The sequence below is a fragment of the Falco naumanni genome, chromosome 3, assembly GCF_017639655.2.
Source record: "Falco naumanni isolate bFalNau1 chromosome 3, bFalNau1.pat, whole genome shotgun sequence".
NCBI lineage: Eukaryota > Metazoa > Chordata > Aves > Falconiformes > Falconidae > Falco > Falco naumanni.
The window spans coordinates 101,667,810-101,686,690 of record NC_054056.1 but is presented as its reverse complement, the minus strand read 5'-3'; the positions used below and the strand labels follow the sequence as shown (position 1 = coordinate 101,686,690).

The 18,881-nt window shown below is 51.9% G+C and overlaps 1 protein-coding gene and 1 long non-coding RNA gene across 2 annotated transcripts in view; one reads left to right on the top strand and one right to left on the bottom strand.

Annotated features, from left to right (window-relative positions):
- Window positions 1-334: 334 nt before the first annotated feature.
- Window positions 335-14,321, bottom strand: LOC121085752. Its single transcript, XR_005827178.1, has 3 exons — window positions 11,334-14,321; window positions 5,621-5,926; window positions 335-2,801 (listed from the first exon to the last, which is right to left on the bottom strand). It is a non-coding gene; the product is annotated as an uncharacterized LOC121085752 (long non-coding RNA).
- Window positions 14,322-15,231: 910 nt separating this feature from the next.
- Window positions 15,232-18,881, top strand: part of EXT1 (exostosin glycosyltransferase 1) — a 181,575-nt gene continuing 177,925 nt past the window's right edge. Inside the window, exon 1 of the mRNA XM_040586450.1 lies at window positions 15,232-16,471. Within this exon, the coding sequence (XP_040442384.1) occupies window positions 15,519-16,471 (953 nt within the window). The 5' untranslated portion in view covers window positions 15,232-15,518. The remainder of the gene's footprint in view (window positions 16,472-18,881) is intronic.

Sequence of the window (18,881 nt, the reverse complement as noted above, 5' to 3'; positions counted from 1 at the left end):
TACTTTTTTTTAGCAGCGATGTAAAATTAAATACCCCATTGCTTGTAAGTAGTCCTGGTACCGTGTTGTTTTTGCCAGAAGTCATGGGCAGCTTCAGTCTTCATACCTGCCAACAGTCCTGAATGAAATGCTGCTGCTGGAATAGGTGTGTGGCATGATTTCAGGTTGTCAGGCAAGAGGATCACGCCTTTCAACAGTGGTGAGTTAAAGCAGAAAGAAGGGAGGGGAAACAGGAGAGAGGGAAGGCAGTAATTCACAGAGAAAATTTTCATTTAATTAACCGATTATTTACATCTCACTGTACAAATCAGAGCTAAGTATATCCATCCAAGCCAATGTATATGATTCACAGTTTGTCAAATAGATATTCTGGAAGTGAGAAGTTACAGAAATAAAAGTCATGAATCATCAGTTGTTCTTTTATGCTTTTGGACAGCATCTTTTATTACCGTAAATTCGATTTATAACCATTGCAAAGAGAAAAAATAGCTAAAGTCAAGTTTGCATGGATAGAAAAGTGACACAGCTTCAAGAACAAGAAATTGCGAGGCTAAAGATGGATTATTCCCTGTTGTTTTAGTGGGATCTACCTGACTAACAGTAAACATCTGCAATGTCTGTTCATGGGCTTTACCTGGGGATTCTCTATCCCAGGCTAAAATAGGCAGCCGCAATGACAAGCGCACCCTAAAAGCTGCCTTTCCCTCTGTTGACCATCAGAGGAAGCTCAGATAAAGACTGTGGTTTACTAAAGTTAGGTGAGATGAACTCTGCTTGCTAATGCTCCTTGAAGCCAAATTCAAAGACAAGTCCCTAATAATTTTGAGAATTTCAGATGAGATGCCTAGTTCGACGCATGAGCTCTTCTTCGCAGTACGCTGAGCTCCTGCAGTGCTACCTGTGAAGATAAAAGCTGCAAATACCTCTCTACGTATATGTTTGAAAGTCATGTTGCAGAATCTGAGCTGAACAGCCAAAAAGAAATGGCTCTTTTTTAATATGAGGTCTTTCCTGCACCCATTTCACAGGACAGGCATCTGCTGCCGTAAAAGGTTCACTGTGGGCATAACTCAGCCATGATACATAATGTGCTTTTGCCATGGCTTGCTGGGAGGACACACATGGTTTAGTCTGCCAGAGGTAGTAACCATGTTTCTTGATATCTCTTCGACATGTCAAGAAATGTCAAGAGTGCACAGTGGGAAGAAGAGCCCCATCTCAAAACACCTCAGGTGCGGTGCCCCTGCTGAGGCAGCTCCTGTCCCATGTCTCACTCTCCTGAAGAGGCCGCAAACAGGAGGACTACACTGTGTTTTTTTGGGTTTTTTTTGCCTCTGGAGCATATATATAGAGGCAACAAACAGGTGGATACAAAGTTAGCTGTTTGACTCTGCTGTTTAGAAATTAAACAAACAAATGTAAATACTACTAGGTATCTGGAAACTAGTGTTTTCTTTTGTGTCTGAGACAGCAAAATGAATGAAGAGCAATATCCAAGCACTGAAAGTTAGCAGACTAGGGACAAAAATACACCAGTTGCTAGGAGATGGCATTTAATCTAGCATTTTAGGCAATAAATAAAAATGAAGTTATAAGAAGAAATATTGTTTAGGGCAGAAATCAACCAAAAGCAAGGGTTTGTTTACGAGAGGGAGCAAAGCTGTGGCCACAGAAGAGCAAGGATGCTGTCCCACATCACACTGCAGGGATGGAGGTGAACAGGAAGGTTATTGACTTGACCATGGCAACAAAACCCCTGCCAGTGAAAGACATCGCAGACAAAACTCTTTCCTAGTTGAAGCTGCTGGGAGATGTGCCACTAAGATACACAAGAGACAACCTGCCAATGTCATCCTTGTCTGTTGATGGAAGCCCAACCAGAATCTGAACTGTTGTGAAGCTCAGCTTGCTCCCTCTCGTTGTGAAAATTACAGAAAAATACAGCAAAAGTGAACTCCTTGTGAAGTCGAATCCCAAATCCACCAGAATTTGCTGGTTTCTTTCCCCAGTGAAAGCCCTACTTTCTTAATAGAATTACAATTAATTAGTGCTGTTTTTTTAAAGACTAGACTATCTTGTGAAACCAAACAGGCTTCAACAGCAAGGCTAGTAGGGAGTGGGCTTGGCTGTTCCTTATAGCAGCCCACCTTGATGGGATTTGCCCAAGTGGAATTTTAGTCCTGGTGACATCAAAAGCAGAATTGCAATGTACCTCAAAAAGACATTTTCTCCAACACATACATATGTAAAGCTTTGCATGTAATCTAGTCCAGCACATGGCAATAACCTGCATCTTTTGAGGATGCGACACTCCTCCGGTTCATACATAAAGTAACTGGTGCGAAGCAGTGTTTGCTTCAACATTGCCCCTGGATAATTCCCATCTCAGGCATCCCCCTGACCGAGGTGATTACATTAATTAGTAGGACCAAACCATATGGGTCCCAAGGACAAGATAGAAATTCAGAACTTTCATAACTTTGATATTTCATGAAATCCTGAATGCTGGAGTACAAATTGTTTAGACTTGTTTAGGACAGTGCTTTTTGAACTGATCAATAATTTTCTCTGAGCAGCAACCAAAGATCAGAGTCCATGCTCCTACAATCTGCTGGAAGTCTTTGATATTGTCCACAGGGGTATGGTCAAGCCTAAATAACCACTGGTGGAGGGGATACATACTCCTCGCTCAGAAGATCGAGAGGACTGTCCTTTCTGCTGGTCCAGCTTGTTTTCTGAAGGATAACTGCTGATTGCAGACATTGCTGGCTGCTGCAATGACCTCTGCAGACCTATAGGTGCTGGGAAGGAAGGAATATGTTAATGCTGCTGGTGTCACTGGTATCTCCTCTTCATGTAATCTGGACAGCACAGATGGAACCATTACATCTGGATCTGCACACTTAGTGCCCTCTGCAGTGAAGAAGGGCTGGACAAGGACTGGCTGGTTGTTGTTCGATCCCTCTGATTGATCCCACACTTGGCTGGGTGGAAGAGTATCAGCCAGGGAGGCTTTGCTGAATTTTTGTCATTATGTGTCATTAAGATCCCAACCAGCACAGGCACGGACTGCATCACTCTTATTTTATCATCTCTAGGTGACACTGCTTGAGCAGGAGGGTTAGACCAGATGCCCTCCAGAGTTCCCTTCCCACCTCAACTGTTCTGTGATCTTTATGCCAGCAACAATACCTGTACTTAGGGAGCTGAATGTAAAGTCCAGTCAGTAAGAGACTTCATCTTCAGCAGCCTGCCCCTTCCACCCCTGTGAGAGGCCCAGCCTATGCTGTCAGGCTTTCCAGTTGCAGCATGATGCAATGGTGCAAATGCTCTGAGGAAGGATGATAATGGTGACATACACCTGGTGCAGGAGAACACGGGCTTTCAGCAGCGTGGTGATGCACGTGAGTCACAACAGCCCCATGCAGCGCTACAGGCTGGGGCAAGAAGGGCTGGAAAGCTGCCTGGTGGATAAGAACCTGGGGGTGCTGGTCGACAGCCAGCTGAACATGAGCCAGCAGTGTGCCCAGGTGGCCCAGAAGGCCAACAGCATCCTGGCCTGTATCAGCAGTCGTGTGGCCAGAAGGACAAGGGCAGTGACTGTCCCCCTGCACTGGGCACTGGTGAGGCGGCACCTGGAACCCTGTGTTCAGTGTCGGGCCCCTCACTGCAGGGGGGACACGGAGGGGCTGGAGCGTGTCCAGAGACGGGCAACGGGGCTGGGGAAGGGGCTGGGGCACAAGTCTGATGGGGAGCGGCTGAGGGAGCTGGGGGTGTTCAGCTGTAGAAGAATGAAGGCAGAGGGTTGATCAGCATTGATAATATGCAGCTGTGGCCTGGCCTCAGAGGCAGTGGGTTGGTTGACATGGACAATGTGCAGGTGTACCTCGTTCTGCTAAGTGGTTAAATAGCCCTGAGGATGGTGGGAGAGGGGGTTGGATGGGGAGGAGCAGTGTGGTCTGGCCTCTGGAGGAAGGAGATACAGTACAGACAGTAGAATCTGACCAACGGTAAAGCCTTGTTGCAGCCTACTAGTTTGTGTGCTGCAACATTTAGCCTGGAGAAAAGGAGGAAAAAGAGGGGGGACCTTGTCGCTCTCTGCAGCTCCCTGACAGGGGGCTGTAGGCAGGGGGGGTGTGGTCTGTTCTGCCAGTGTACAAGTGACAGAACAAAAGGAAACAGCCTCAAGTTGTGCCAGGGGAGGTTTAGACTGGATATTAGGAAAAACTTCTTCACTGCAAGTGTTGTCAAGCATTGGAACAGGCTGCACAGGGAACTGGTTGAGTCATTGTCCCTGGAGGTGTTTAAAAGATGTGTAGGTGTGGCACTTAGGGACATGGATTAGCGGTGGCCTTGGCAGTACTGGGCTAACCGTGACTTGGTAATCTTAAAGGTCTCTTCCAACCTAAAAGATCGTATGATTCTAGATAGCTGGCCACTCTGGGCTGCAGTGGGCTTTTCTCCCAGAATGACTGGAACTGCCTTTGCTTCTGCCAGCAGCAAGCACAGATTTATCAGCAGGTGACAGCAGTAGTAACCTCCATCCCTGCTGTGTCAGGTGGGAAGGGCTGGCTGCCCACACTGTCCATCTGGCCACACTGTGGCTGAGCCTGGGGCTCCCTTCAGCCCAATTTGGGGTTTGAATGAAGATCAGAAAGAAAGATAAATGTAAAAGAGGCTTGTGCAAACCATATGGGGTTTTTTCCAGTTTATTTTTAAAAGAATGTATTCCTAGGCTTCCAAGGGCCAGCAAGAAGGTTTTGTCTGTATGAAGATAACAATAAATCAGGAGAGAGAATCCCAGAGGATCCTTACTGTTCAGTTTGTAATAATTTGCAATAACGATGAGCTGGCAAAGTGCACCAAAGCCAGTTGTATCCTGGGCTGCATAAGAAGTGTGGCCAGGAGGTGATATTCTCCTACTCTGCTCCCATCAGACCCCACCTGGAGTACTGCATCCAGCTCTGGAGCCTCCAGTACAGGAAAGACAAGGACCCGTTGGAGCGGGTCCAGAGGACGGCCATGAGAATGGCCAGGCGGCTGGAGCACCTCTCCTGTGAAGACAGGCTGAGAGAGCCGGGGTTGCTCACCCTGGAGAAGAGCAGTTCCAGGGAGAACGTATAGCAGCCTTTCAATATTTAAAGGGGGCTTATAAGAAGGATGGGGACAGACTTTTTACCAGGGTGTATAGTGACAGGACAAGGGGCAATGGTTTTAAACTAAATGAGGGTAGATGTAGATTAGGTATAAGGAAGAAATTCTTCACCGTGAGAGTGGTGAGGCACTGGAACAGGTTGCCCAGAGAAGTTACAGATGCCCCATCCCTGGAAATGTTCAAGGTCAGTTTGGATGGGGCTTTGACCTTCTAAGCAACCTGATCTAGTGCAAGATATCCTTGCCAATGACAGAGGGTTGGACTAGATGATCTTTGAAGGTCCCTTCCAACCCTAACATTTCTGTGGTTGTATGATTTGACTTTTAAGCCCTATGTTCTAATTTGGGGGCACCTCATGAACCTTTAAGCCAGCAACAACAACTCCTAAGAAGTCTGGGAAGAAACTTCTGCTTCTTTTCTGGTATCTGGGGCTGAAAATAAAGAACCACTTGGTGAGATACATACCCTCCGAATCCAGGGACCAGGATGTAGACCAGTCAGGGAAACCAGCAGCCACAGGGCTTCTCTGAGGGAGCTCACAGCTGAGCAGCAGCTTTCAAACATAAACAGCGATGTTTATCTGCCTTCAGAGAAGCTTGCTTCCCACATGCATGGACGGTGTGTGAGTCAGGCCTGCTTATCGCTTGATACAATTGATAGGCAAGGCCTGCTACAGTTTGGTGCCTTATGCAAGCTTAGTAAAGCTGGATTCAGTATCAGCTGAAGAAGGAAGTAAAACCACAGGGCTCTGCTGGGGGTCTGATGCCAGCACTGTGTGAATGGTAAGAAATATGTAAGGGGCATAGAGTCTGTTAACATTTTCCCTCAGGTTTCCTATTTCTCTCTTTTTAATATTCAAGGTTGATATAGCCTCAGCTGTAACTCAACACAAAGATCTGGGGGAGTGAGGGGAGAGGCTGGTCTGCTTTTCACATGTGGAAAAGGACGCAGAGAAGACAGGGAAAAATATTGCTAAGGTCCACTCGTGGCTCAGTGGAGATCCCAAACACCACCTTTCTCACTGGTTTAAAGCCACAGAAGCTGGATGTGTACACCCTGAAGGCACCGAGGTCACGCCAATGAACAGAAGTGACGACTAAAGGCTCCCTCTCCACAGTAGCATGGCTCATGAAATCTGGAGAGTCTGGAGAGCTGAGCGCAGCCCAGCCAAGGGATTCTCCGTTCCCCAGCTGAACCTAAGGATTCTTCTTATTTCCTCAGCAGCTGCTTTGAGTTTACACTCACCACCTACCTATGGAAATAGGAATGGGGACTCACACCTACCTACTCCACGCAGCAGAGCAGGCTGCGTGGAGAAGATGGATTACTTTCATCTTTGTGATTGTATTTTACCTTTTGATGCCCTGGATGTTTATTCCTTTATCATGTATTAATTATTGCCATTCTCTAGGCTTCCTTCTGTCTTAATCTGATTTAAAACAGACATTTGCATTTGAAAAGTAGCTAGCATGTATAGCAAATTCTTTCCCTTGGTTTGCTATTAATGCAGCCAGCTTTGATGTATTATATTAATGCTGTTTGCCAGGGGTGAAATTAGTACACCACCTATGGAGAGGCACTTCCTTGGTGAACGTACTGCTTTTACCCATAGGCAATGCATCTACCTCCCCCGGTGCAAAACCTGGATCCTAACTGCAGCAGCATGGTCATGCAACTGCTCCTCTCCTCACTGCCTTTGTGCTGTTTTTTGGAGGTCCAGGGGCTCTGCATCCTGCCCATGGTGTGGGGCACTGTATGCAAACCCCAACTTGCCACTGCTGAAGGGTGAAGGATCAAACATCTGTTGCAATGGAGGAAGCAAGAGCTAAACACACTACAAAGCACCAAACCAGCAGCTGGGGGTTGTGCAGGGAATGAGGCAGGTGAATGCAGAGGAATGCACGGTCAGAGGTCAGGAGTTGTCTAATGGTCTTCACAAGGGTGCAAGCACAGAGGCTGCAACGCATGTGTGCATCAAAATTATCTAACCTTTCTGTTGCAATATCTTGCAAATATTACAGATTCTTGGGGAACAGAATAAATAAGTCCTCTGGTGAGTTCAGTACCAGTATTTCCTTTTTTTTATTGCACTGTATTGCTTACATAATTTAGGTGTTTTGGGAACTTGCCCCGCACCTGATTGATTTGTTTACATTGGTGCAAATGGTATATGGAGCCACTGATGTTACTCACTCAGGTTGGTTTAACTGCAATAGTGAGCAGTGGGCACAGAATGGGTGACCAAAGGTGTAGTTGCAGGCTCGCTGACGTGACAGTAGCTGAGCTGGCTCAAGTCACCAGCCTCAACCCACCACAGCTGCTTGTGCAGACTTTCCCTCTGCTCTGCTCAGGTCTGGCAGTCGAACGGCACGGAGCAGCCTCTCCTCACCCTGCTCCAGCACAATATTCCAGGTCAGCTGCAACTCCTTGAACAGGAGGGTTCCCTCACCTGGCTCCTGCTGTCAGAACTGGGTGAGTAGCAGTATCACTGCGCAGCAGAGCTGGGAGGGATAGATGGCCTTTGGCAAGTAGCACTGAGCAGCAGGGGCTGGAAACCAGGCTCTCCCAGAACAGCATGTCTGGTCACAGTGTTAGTTGATTAGGAACAGCTCAAAGTGAATTTGTTTCTTCCTAAATGCCCATGTAGATTTTTGCACCATGTTGAGTTGGTTTTAAAAGCATTTAAGTTAAATTATTACAACTTCTGCCTATGGACGAGACTTAAAAGCAGCTTCCAGAACTCATTTACAAAAGGGGTTGGAAAAGTTATTTCAAGTTAACAGCCTACATTACAGTAGTAGTTATTTGAACAGGTGGGGACTGGGGGAAGTAGGGACATTAGCCAATTCGTGAATCATAAGCTAATCAGACTGCCACCCATGTTTGCACCAAAAGAAAAAAAAATAAAAATCAGTGCATGAAAATACCACACTGCCAGCTACAGAACTGACTCAGCAAGGACCCAAACTTTTGCTGGGGTTTGCCAGAGTGAGTGGCTACACCTCCATTTGGTACAGACAGGGGCTCCCTCAGGAAGCCACCAGAGACGTGCTCTCTCTTCTGACTCCACCACCTCTGAAGGCCTGGGGCTTCTTCGTACTCTTTGCTCCCCACAACATTTCTGCTCCATCCAAGCAGGGATGAGTTTGAGGCCTTGCATTCTTTACATATACCCTTCACTGGGTCCGTTCTGCCACAATGATCAGTGCTTGGATTTGAGGCTCTCCCCACAGGTGACCTGGTAAACAAAGATCCCAACTTTGGATGTCCCACAAAAGCACCCCAGGACACCCACAGCCTCTACCTCCTCCAGGGATGCTGCAGCCTCCTCTCTCTGGTACAGAAAGATGTGTTTGGCTGCCTGGGAAGAAGTGGGTCAGAACTGTTCCTTGACCCTTCCAAAGCCCAGGCAAAGGGCTGTGCAGAACCACGCCATGGCTCAGCAATGGTGGCCAGCAAGGGCTGCAGGGGGCCCACACTGCCCGTGCACCGCAGCAGGGGTTCGCCTCCTGAAGCACAGTCACTGAGCAGTCCCCAGGGTAAGAAAAAATACAGAGATTTAACCGGATTAAAAATAAAATAAAATAAAAACTACACTGTTGAAATTCTGTTGATGTTAGTGGAATTCCTCGTGTCTTACACCAGCAAGCAGAAAATCAGATCTAAAGTGCTGAGGCTGCTGGCAGATGCTTGCCTGTTTGTGTGTGCAGTGGAGAAAAGTGCTTGTTTGGTGCTGATTGCAGACTACGGAATAAGAGCAATTTCTCATCCCACCTCCACAGAAGCTATTTAAATAGTTCTACACCCACTTTGAAAGATGCTCAGTTATAAAGGGAGTAAATCTGGAAGTTATTACTCCTCGAAGGAAGAAGCACCAATAAACAGGCTCTGCTAAGACTGCTGGTGCTCTTGGGGATAGCACCCACCTAAGAGCTACGGCTCCGTCCACCAGCCCGCCTTTGCCATGAAACAGTTTTTATTAAGCAGCCTGCAGAGAAAGCACATGCCACAGGAAAGAGCCCGGTGGCTTGTGTCTGAGGAGCCCTTTGAGCTGACTCTTTGTCCCAGTGAAACTACGGGCCAAAGCCCAGCTGGCTACATGCAGATGGCTCACAGACTGCAGAGGCCACCACGCGCTCCCCATCCAGCACAGGACGGGGTGGAACGGCCAGCAAAACCCAAGGACATGCAAGGCAAAGCAATAGGCAGAGCGCTAATGAAAAAAGCCCTTACAGAATACTGGGGACAGAGTTGTGCTGTGTGCAGTCACTAAATGCCTCCCTTTCCCCTCCTTGGGGATTCCTGGCTCACTTGTAAAGTGAGCAGCATTTGCCAGCTCTTTCCCAATGCCGGCAGTGGAGATTTTACCCCATGGCACAGCACCTCTGCAGGGCTTCTGGCAGGATGCTGCCCTCCACCTGGCCACACTCTCAGCTGCCCACTTCACAATCCCTCTTTGCTAATTAACCCTCCTGCCCAGCTGGCCCATGCAAACTAGTGGAGGCCCTTCCCCAGAGCAGCTGCTGGCCAAGCCTCTTCCTGGGGGGTATTGAGGGAAAAGTTAAATTCAGGTGAAAAAGTGGGCCACCAGGTTTGGGCATGGGGAGCCAGGTGTGAGCTAGGGAGCTTGCAGCTGGTCCTGCCCAAGCCTTCTGCAACACCGGTCACGCCTGAGAGCAGACATTCAGGCAGCCAGGGAGCTTTCCCAATCCCACCACTTTACGTGTTTGTGGATTTAAGGTGTTTCCGAATTAGGCTGCACCCAAAGAGAGACTTTTATGAATTTATGCACTAAAAATAGCCACAGAGTGCCTAAGTCCTCTAATGAATCTCATACAATTCTACTGTCAGAGCCAGCTGCCCGTATTTATACCCCCTCAGCACAGTCATCAGGCTCTGTAACACAGCACACCGGGGCCCCGACCCTACAGTGAGCTTCAGGCAAAGCCTCATTCATTTCTGGTTTTCCCCCAGCCAAGCTCTGCCGTAAGATTAAGATCTTAATATTTACAAGTTCCTGGTTTTACTACCTGCTTAATGTCACGGTAAATCAGGTGCCTACACTGCTATCCCTCCTTCCCACCTGAAGCCTTCACCTTCTTAGCAAAGGACAGTTATGTTTTTTCGTTAAAAATAAACTAATTATAAAACCACAGTGATTTTCTCACATTTAAACAGCCTCTGTAACAACCAATTATTTCCGAGGACATGAGAAACAGCTGTTGCAATGCCGAAGCTCAAGCAGTTACAACTCTGCTATTTGAACGGATAGGAGTTGATATTTTTATTCCCATGGGATATTACCAAGACATCATAAAAAACCATAGTGTTAGTATTAATTTGTGGAGCAAAGATCACTAATTTGCTCCACAAGCTGATGAATAATTTTAACAGAGTATTACCATCCCACAAACAACTATTTGAAAGTCTGTTCTATCTTTCCCTCTGTTTTCCCTCTTCCTTTTGTTTTTCATAAAGCAACACAGCCCTGGGCAATGGCTAGTTGAAGGCTGAGATGGTTTGTGAGCCAGCCATCAGTCTTTCTAGACTGGGGAGTGGACTTCAAAAAATGCTTTCCAAAGTTTAACTCGGTGCTTTTGACTACTGAATAAAAGGAGAGCGTTGACTTTGCCTGCCAGTGACCTTCTCGGCTCCCACCAGAAGGTAGGCAAACATCACACAGGTGTTGGTTCCTCTCCTGCAGCCTTCAGGTGAGGACTTTTGCTAAAAGCTTTGCTGTTCAACCTGCGTATAATCACTCAAATCAAAGTGGCATCTGTGGAAACCGGACTGCATTCACTTAGGCTTGTAAATAGAGAGCCAAGCCTGGAGATCCAGGCTGCTGGCTCTGCAAGGTTTTGCTTAATTCTTTGGAAACCCTTGCTCCACTTAGCCACGGAAAAACATGTCCGCAGCACAAAGAATGGCAGTTTGAGCTAATGAAGCAACAGGGTAACATTTTTTAACTGCACATGTGCCTGTCACCAAGCCCTTCCAAACATCTTAGCTGCACTGCGCTTTGATGCTGGTTTTCTCCCTAGGATCATGACACACTTGACAATGGTGATAAATCAGCTCTAGTGCTGTCCTATTAGCCAGGAAAGCATCGTCAACCCTATTTAGCTGGAAATCTGAGGCCCACAGGTAAACTAATAGAGTGATTACCCCAGGCAGTTACCTGTAACAAATCAATCTCAGGAGGAGAGTCCCACTCCACCCACTCTGGGAAGATGCTCTCCTAGAAGTCATGAGGGTGATTCCACATCTCCTACCTGGGCAAACACATAAAGCAGAGTTACTGGATTGAAAAAAAAAAAAAAAAAAAAAAAAAGGGGTGTATGTGAAGTTGGGTAGTTTAGGGACAGGTGAACATGTGACAGCATTTTTTCTTATGTTTTGTGTGGATTTCAATTCGAGAAACACATTTTGAGGTTCAGGCTTGAACGCAGCAGGAAAAGTAGTTAGAAGAACATCTGTCACGCAGAGGGTTGATCAGTCAAGAACCCTACTCAACAGCATCAAAACTAAGGTGCATCCAAGTGTGCAAAGCAGTAGGAAATTTCTCGCATAAAAAAAGTGGAAGCTACCATGAACTTCATGTTCCTCCAAAGTTAGGCAGCAGCTGAGCAGGAACTCTGAGGAATTAAATATTGGAGGCATCTAAAGCTACAGCTGGGCACCAACAGAAATACCCAAAACAAGGATGCACACTAATCCACATTTAAGAATCTGGCCCCAAGTGACTCACCACAGATTGGGCAGGTGTTAAGTTGCAAAGCCAGAAATAGAAAACCGATTCCCTCTCCTGGCCTTTCATTTGAGGGCTTGGACAGATTCCCAGACAACTGCCAGCCGTATGAAGATATAAATTATTTGGGAGAGTGCAAAGGGTAATGGACCAGGGTCAAAAGGCACCTGCAAGCTTGCAGACCCTTAGCAGGCATGGGTGGCCAGAGCAAACCTGGGGCTTGTGACTTGTGCGTTTGCCACAGGGATACATTGAAATACCATTTCACCACAGATACTTCCTTTTCTCCAGGCGGGATTTCTGTTACACACTGGTTTGTACGCCACCATCCACCTGCGGGGTAGCAAATGTAGGCAGATTTATTACCACAGAGGAAGGTAGGCTTCCATTTCTGGAGCGCTCTGCCTCCAGTGCCTGCCGGGGCTGCAGATAACTTTCTGGCCGAGGAGCCAAAGGCAGGCTGCACGATTCCTGTCAGCTACCATGTTGCCCACAGGGCCCAAGCAGCTGCAATGAACGGGCTGCAGGCAGGCTGATTTCATTCTGCCACATCAGAAAATTACAAACAGTGGGCGACAGCTGGTTTAGAAAGGCGGTCTTCAAAAACAGAACCTATCTACCCCAGTTAGGGGCACACACACATCTCCCTAAGTCAGTCTTTCCTGGCACAAAGGGATCCAGATCTGCCCGGAGCAGTTGTAACGCAACTCAGGAATCCTATGGATAAAGCCTTCTGGCAGTGATCTGCAGAGGTTTATCTAATTCTCTGTGCTCCAGAATTGCTTCCCTGACTACCTTTGTACAGATCCAAATATTTTAAAGGTTAAATATTCACTGCTGCAGCGAAATGGGCAACAGCGCGGGTACCTCAGGCACAGGGGCAGTTCAGCTGGAAACCCAACAGCTTTCACTTCCCTCCCACACTTCTCTGTTGTGGTGAGCAGCACTTTTGTGCCGTGGGCTCACCAGCACCCCATCCTCAAAAACGTACATGCAACAGCTACCATCCCTGGCACAGGCAGCACAGGCTTCGTTTTCTGTTTGAAACCGGTCCCCAGAGGCTTAATTTGCAGACAGTAATGGGATTCAACCTTCCTGCACCTGACAGAAGGTGCCTCCGCGAGCAGCCTTGGTTCACCTTTCAAGAAGCTGACCTATTTTTTCTTGAACAGCATCCCAGTTTTGGTATGTGGGCTGTGACAAATGTTTCAGGAAAGGATTACAGGGTTAATTAACACATTAATATTTCATTCCACTTCCCCACCTCACCCCCCATGGGGGCATTGGCCAGAATTTCTGCCCCCTGGACCCAAATCTACACCAGCCATAAATATGACTTTCTTCTCAGAATCTGACCTTTTCTTATTATCATTCTCAACTCCTTCATTCTGCCTCAAGCCCTGGCCTTCCTTCAACAGCCCTCCCTACAATTAAATTATTTTGGAAAGGAATTGCCATCCCTTGGCTCCAGCTGGGAGGTCGAACCTCATTTGCTCTCAGTAATGCACCCTTCCATGGTAGGCTCTCACCTCTTCCTGAGGAGGCACACCATCTTCACACATGTTATCACAGAACATCTCGAGTTGGAAGGGACCCACATTCTCCTCCTCAAGCCTGCAGGAGCGGAGGGAGAAGAGGAAAGGCACGACAGAAGCCCTACCTCATTCGCTGGATGGGCAAGCTTTTGGCTAAGACACGGTTTCTGTCCCTCAGCTGGTATGAGACACCTCTGGATCAGGCAGCAGGAGGGTGGGAGGTGGGATCGCAGCCCAGGGAAGAGAAGGGAAATCCGTTACAGCTTTCACGCTGGATACAAGTGGCAGGGAAAGCATGTTGGCACAGGCTTTCGCACGGGATAACTTCTCACCATCCAGAGTCTTGTGCAACCAGCTGGAAGCCTGTCCCATTCAATTTCCCCGCTATTATCTGCTGACCTGGCAGGACTGAACCACGTACACCCATTCCCAGTGCCATTACCCTTTCCAGTGCCACACGTGCCGGAGCAAGCCGGGGCTCCCACCACCCGGTCCGGTGCCTCCCGGGAGGGGAGGGCTGGGCTTTCCCCGGTAAGCCGGGCTGCTGCACAAACGCATAGCCGCAGGGACAGCGAGGTGCTCCGGCAACTCCCTGCAGGCTACTCCATGGAGCAGCGTTATTTTCTTTTTATTTTGGTGTGTGCCAGCCGCCAGCGCCCACCCCCGCGCCACGCAGGGCCTGCTCCCCAGGGCTGCCAGCCCCACCGCGCCGGCCGGAGTGCCGGGCGCCCCGGAACGGGAATGTCCCTCCCCGTCGGCGGGGCGTCAGGATGGCCCCGGCCCCCGGGCCTGCCCGCACCCCCACGCCTCTCGGAACAGCGCTTTTTGGGGTCTCACCCCCATTCTGGGGTGCCGGGCTCTGCTCCACCGCCACGCTCCCAGCCCCGCAATGCACCGGGCCGGCTCCAACGCGCTCGACAGGGGGCAGCAGCGGCGGCGGCGACAGAAAGCCGGGCCAGGCCGAACCGGGCTGCCCGCGGCCGGGGGCTGCACCGGCGGCAGGAGGAGGGGCGGACCCGGGGCGGAGGTGTATCCCAGGCGCCGGACCGGGCACCAGTAGCTCTCGGGCCGGAGGCGTACGGGGTGGAGTAATGGTGCCCGCCTCACAGAGCCTTTGGCTAGCCGCGGCTGTGCCGCCACCGACCACCCGCCCCCTCCCCGCCCGGCGGCAGCGGCGCCGTCCTCCGCCCGCCGGGTTATGAATGGGTGCAGCGGAAGCCCCGCCCCCCGGACGTGACGCCCTGCCAATGGGGGCGCGGGGCTGCGTGGCTGGATGAGGTCAGCGCGGCGGTGCCGGGGCGGGGGCGGCGCGCGGGGGGCCGGGTGAGGCGGGGGTCGCAGCCCGCGGGCGGGCAGGGCAGGGCAGGGCAGGGCAGGGCAGCGCGCGGGGCTCTGCGGCTCGCCGGCCGCTGCCGCCGCCGGCCCGGGGGAGGCGGGGAAGGGGGGAGGGGCGAGGAGGAGAAGGGGGAGGAGGAGAAGGAGAGGGAGGAGGGTCCTCGCCGCCGCCGCCGCCGCTCCGTCCCGGGGGCCATTCAGTGGGAGCGCGGCGAGGAGTGAGCGGCGCCGGGGCCGAGCGGGGGGGGCGCCGGGCGATGCAGGGCTTCGTCAGGCTGCGGCGCGGCGGCCGCGGGCTGTGAGCCGGCGGGGCCGGGCCGGGCTGGGCTGGGCTGGGCCGGGCCGGGCCGGGCTGGGCTGGGCTGGCGGCGCGGGGCGGGGAGGGGCGGGCGGGAGCGTGGCGGAGGAGAGGGCAGGCAGCGGCGGGAAGGCGGGAGCGGGGCTGCCCCGGTGCCCGCCCCGCGCGGGGGGCCGGCCCCTGAGTGCATGCGGGGCGCCCCGCCGGGCCGCCGCCGGCCCGCCGCCACCCGCCGCCCCTGAGAGACCGGCGGGGAGAAAGTTGCGGCGGTCGCCCACATGCGCGGCCCCGGCCGGCGGCTTGGGGAACGGCGCCGAGCGGAGGTGGGCGAAGAGAGTTTGAAGCGCTCGCCGGCGGGAAGATGGCGGAGCGGAGCTGAGAGCGGCGCCCGGCGAGCTCGGGCCGCCCCCGCCTTCCTCCGCAGCCCCCCGGACCCCCGCCGGACACATGCAGGCCAAAAAACGCTACCTGACGCTGCTCTCCGCCGGCACCTGTCTCGCCCTGCTGCTCTACCTGGGAGGCGTGCGGCTGCGGGCGGCCCGGCACTCGCCGCCCGGTAGCCGGCATGGCCCGCCCCCGCGCCCCGGCGCCGAGCGGCCCTGGCCCCGCTTCCCCGACGCCCTGCGGCCCTTCGCGCCCGCCGAGCGGCCGGGCCCCGAGGGCGGCGGCGGGCGCGTCTCCCCCCGGCAGCGGCGGGACGCCAGCGCCGGCCTCTACCGCGGGCGCCGCTGCCGCATGGAGTCCTGCTTCGACTTCGCCCAGTGCCGGAAAAACGGCTTCAAGGTCTACGTCTACCCGCAGCAGAAGGGGGAGAAGATCGCCGAGAGCTACCAGAACGTCCTGGCCGCCATCGAGGGCTCCCGCTTCTACACCTCCGACCCCGGGCAGGCCTGCCTCTTCGTCCTCAGCTTGGACACGCTGGACCGGGACCAGCTGTCCCCCCAGTACGTGCACAACCTCCGCTCCAAGGTGCAGAGCCTCCACCTGTGGAACAACGGCAGAAACCACCTGATTTTTAATTTATACTCCGGCACCTGGCCCGACTACACCGAGGATGTGGGGTTCGACATCGGCCAGGCCATGCTGGCCAAAGCCAGCATCAGTACTGAAAACTTCAGACCCAACTTTGACGTTTCTATCCCGCTCTTTTCTAAGGATCATCCTAGGACAGGAGGGGAGAAGGGATTTTTGAGGTTTAACACCATCCCTCCTCTCAGGAAGTACATGTTGGTATTCAAGGGGAAAAGGTACCTGACGGGGATAGGGTCAGACACCAGGAATGCCTTATATCACGTCCATAACGGAGAGGATGTTGTCCTCCTGACCACCTGCAAGCATGGCAAAGACTGGCAAAAGCACAAGGATTCGCGCTGCGATCGAGACAACGCCGAATACGAAAAGTAAGTGAGCGGTGCCCCGTCTTCCCCGTCCCCTTCCCCTGCGCGCGTCGCCAGGGGCATGCCCCACCGCAGGCGGCCCCGGCCGCCTGCCAGATGTGAGCAGATGTGTGCCGATGCGCGCTGAGGAAAGCCCCGGTCTCTCCTCTGGGCGGGTCGGGCGCTCCTGCCTCCCGCCGGGCTGCCTCGGCGCTGCCGTGGCCGGGGGAGCCGGCAGGGAGGCACTGGAGGGCGGCGCGGCGTCCCGCAGCCGCAGCGTCGCTTGCCCGGGGACCTTCGCCTTTGCCAACGCGGCCAGCGGCGAAGGTGCTGCTGGAGGATGCTCTGGCGTTTGGTGCTGCCCAGCGCCCCCCCAGCGCCTCCCAGGACCGGTGCCCCGTGCCTTCCTCGCCCCGAGACAAAGTTTGTGCAAGTCCTCAGCCCTCTTCTGTGTGTGTGTGTGTGTGTGAGCCTGGCTCCGGCGGTGGTTGGGTCGCTGAGGGTGACTGCTGGGATGCTTTCTCCAAAAAGCACTGCCTGGTGTCTGGCGGGTGCCTGCCTGTCTCCTCAGACGAGGCAGTAACTTACCTTGCCGTCCTTCTCCTTTCGGTTCAAACCGGCACAGCATCAGTAAAGAAAGGAGGAGGAAAAAGGAACGCTGTGTTCACGTCCTGTCCGAGTTTCTGATTTTTCTATGTGAGAGGACACGCCGGCAGCGCAAGCACAGCATTGTGCCTTCTGTGAATGCTTGTTTTTTTGGCTTTCCCTAGTTTTTATTTTTATTCGTTGGGGAATGTCACCGTGTAGTCAGGTTTTGTGTCGCTGTGGTGCTGCCCTTGCCTTCCAGTCTGCTTTTCAGGTTTGTGTATATAGCTGCCGGGAAAATCGCTTCCTGGGAATTACCTCCAGGACTGCGATGCTGACTAAGGCATTTGCGACTGATTAGTTCATTTAAATGCCGATCACCTCTACATTTGCTGCAGAGTAGGTGTCTGTACGTGAAGTTTTTCGCATGAGAATGTTCCCGTGTAGCAGGAATTAGACACAGAGTTTAAACAGACCAGCCGTATAGCGCTGAGTAGCGTGCAGCGGAGCAGCACGGAGAGCTGCCAACGGCTGGAGGGGTTTGCGATGCACAGAGGAACGTGGGTGGAAAAATACTCCTGGAGAGCAGTCAGGAAGAAACTACGGTGGCATTAATGCCGATCAAAATTTCCAGCTGGCTGCCCGTTTCTCCACCGAAACTGTCCGCAGGGGGTTGGGAGAGACTGGGAAGGTCACCACCGCAGCGCCGGGAAGCCTACGTGTGCCTGGGTGAACTCTGCTCACCCTCCAGTTAGTGTAAATCTGCCGCAGAGGGGGTGGAAGCAGCAGTGCAAATACTTGGTGGACTTTTAATCCCGTGCGCTTTCAGAAAACCAGCGGGCGAGTGGTGAAATGGTGCACACGTGGAAGCGATGCAGCGGCAGTAGCGAGTGAGCAGTGGAGAGACACTAAGCTAAGCTCGTGTTATTCGTAACCTGGGAGTCCCTTTGGCTTGCGACCTCCTTTAGGGAATATTTTTTTGGGGGGTGGGGGAAAGGGATACCTGACAACTGTAGCCTTGTGGGCTGTGCTGATTTTTGGCATAGATCTCAGCATTTGGAGCTAATTTACGGATAGGAGAAGTCCTGGTTATTTGCTGCGTTCTAGAGCATGTGTGCTGTTGACTTGTCATAAACACAAACACACCCGCTTGTGGTTCGATGTAAGGCCATATTCAGTTTTTTTACAGCTATGCCATTTAGTCTAATAAAAGGTAGACCTTTCCTCCATAAGTTCTGCCCCTTCTAAAGTGTCTTTGCCACTTACTTTTTATAGCAAGGGGTGTACGTAACAACGCTCGGGGATATGGAAGCACGAACCCAACTGTTACACCATGCTTTCGCACGAAACCTGTGCTTGCTGCTAAAAGGTGGCCATATCTGGCATGGCGTATGGGGACTGTCAATGTTTGTACCAACACTGCTGTTGGAAAGACAGTAAGTAAAAAAAGATGATTACCAGAGACTAAGATTACTCCCAAGAACTGAGGCAGGCTGAATCTGTGGTTGGGCCACTGAGATGGACAGGCTCGCTCTGGTGAACAACTGCAAATGCTGAAGCTCTTTAACCCAGCACCTTATCTGAGCGAACGCACCTGCCGGAGCCTGCTGCTGCCCCTTCACACTCCTGCTTCGGTGCTGATTCACAGCAAAGTATGCCATCTGCCGATCTCCCAGCACTGCGTCCTGCGGTGGCCTGCGTTCTGTCTCTCCATGCAAATAGGGACCACGCCTGGCGCTCTGCTCCCTTTATAAAATCTGACAAGGTCATGTCCCCCGGGTAGCGTAACAGCAGTCAGCTGGTTGAGATGCTTCTGTGCCGATGTGTAACCTGGGTGTGAAAGGTGTAG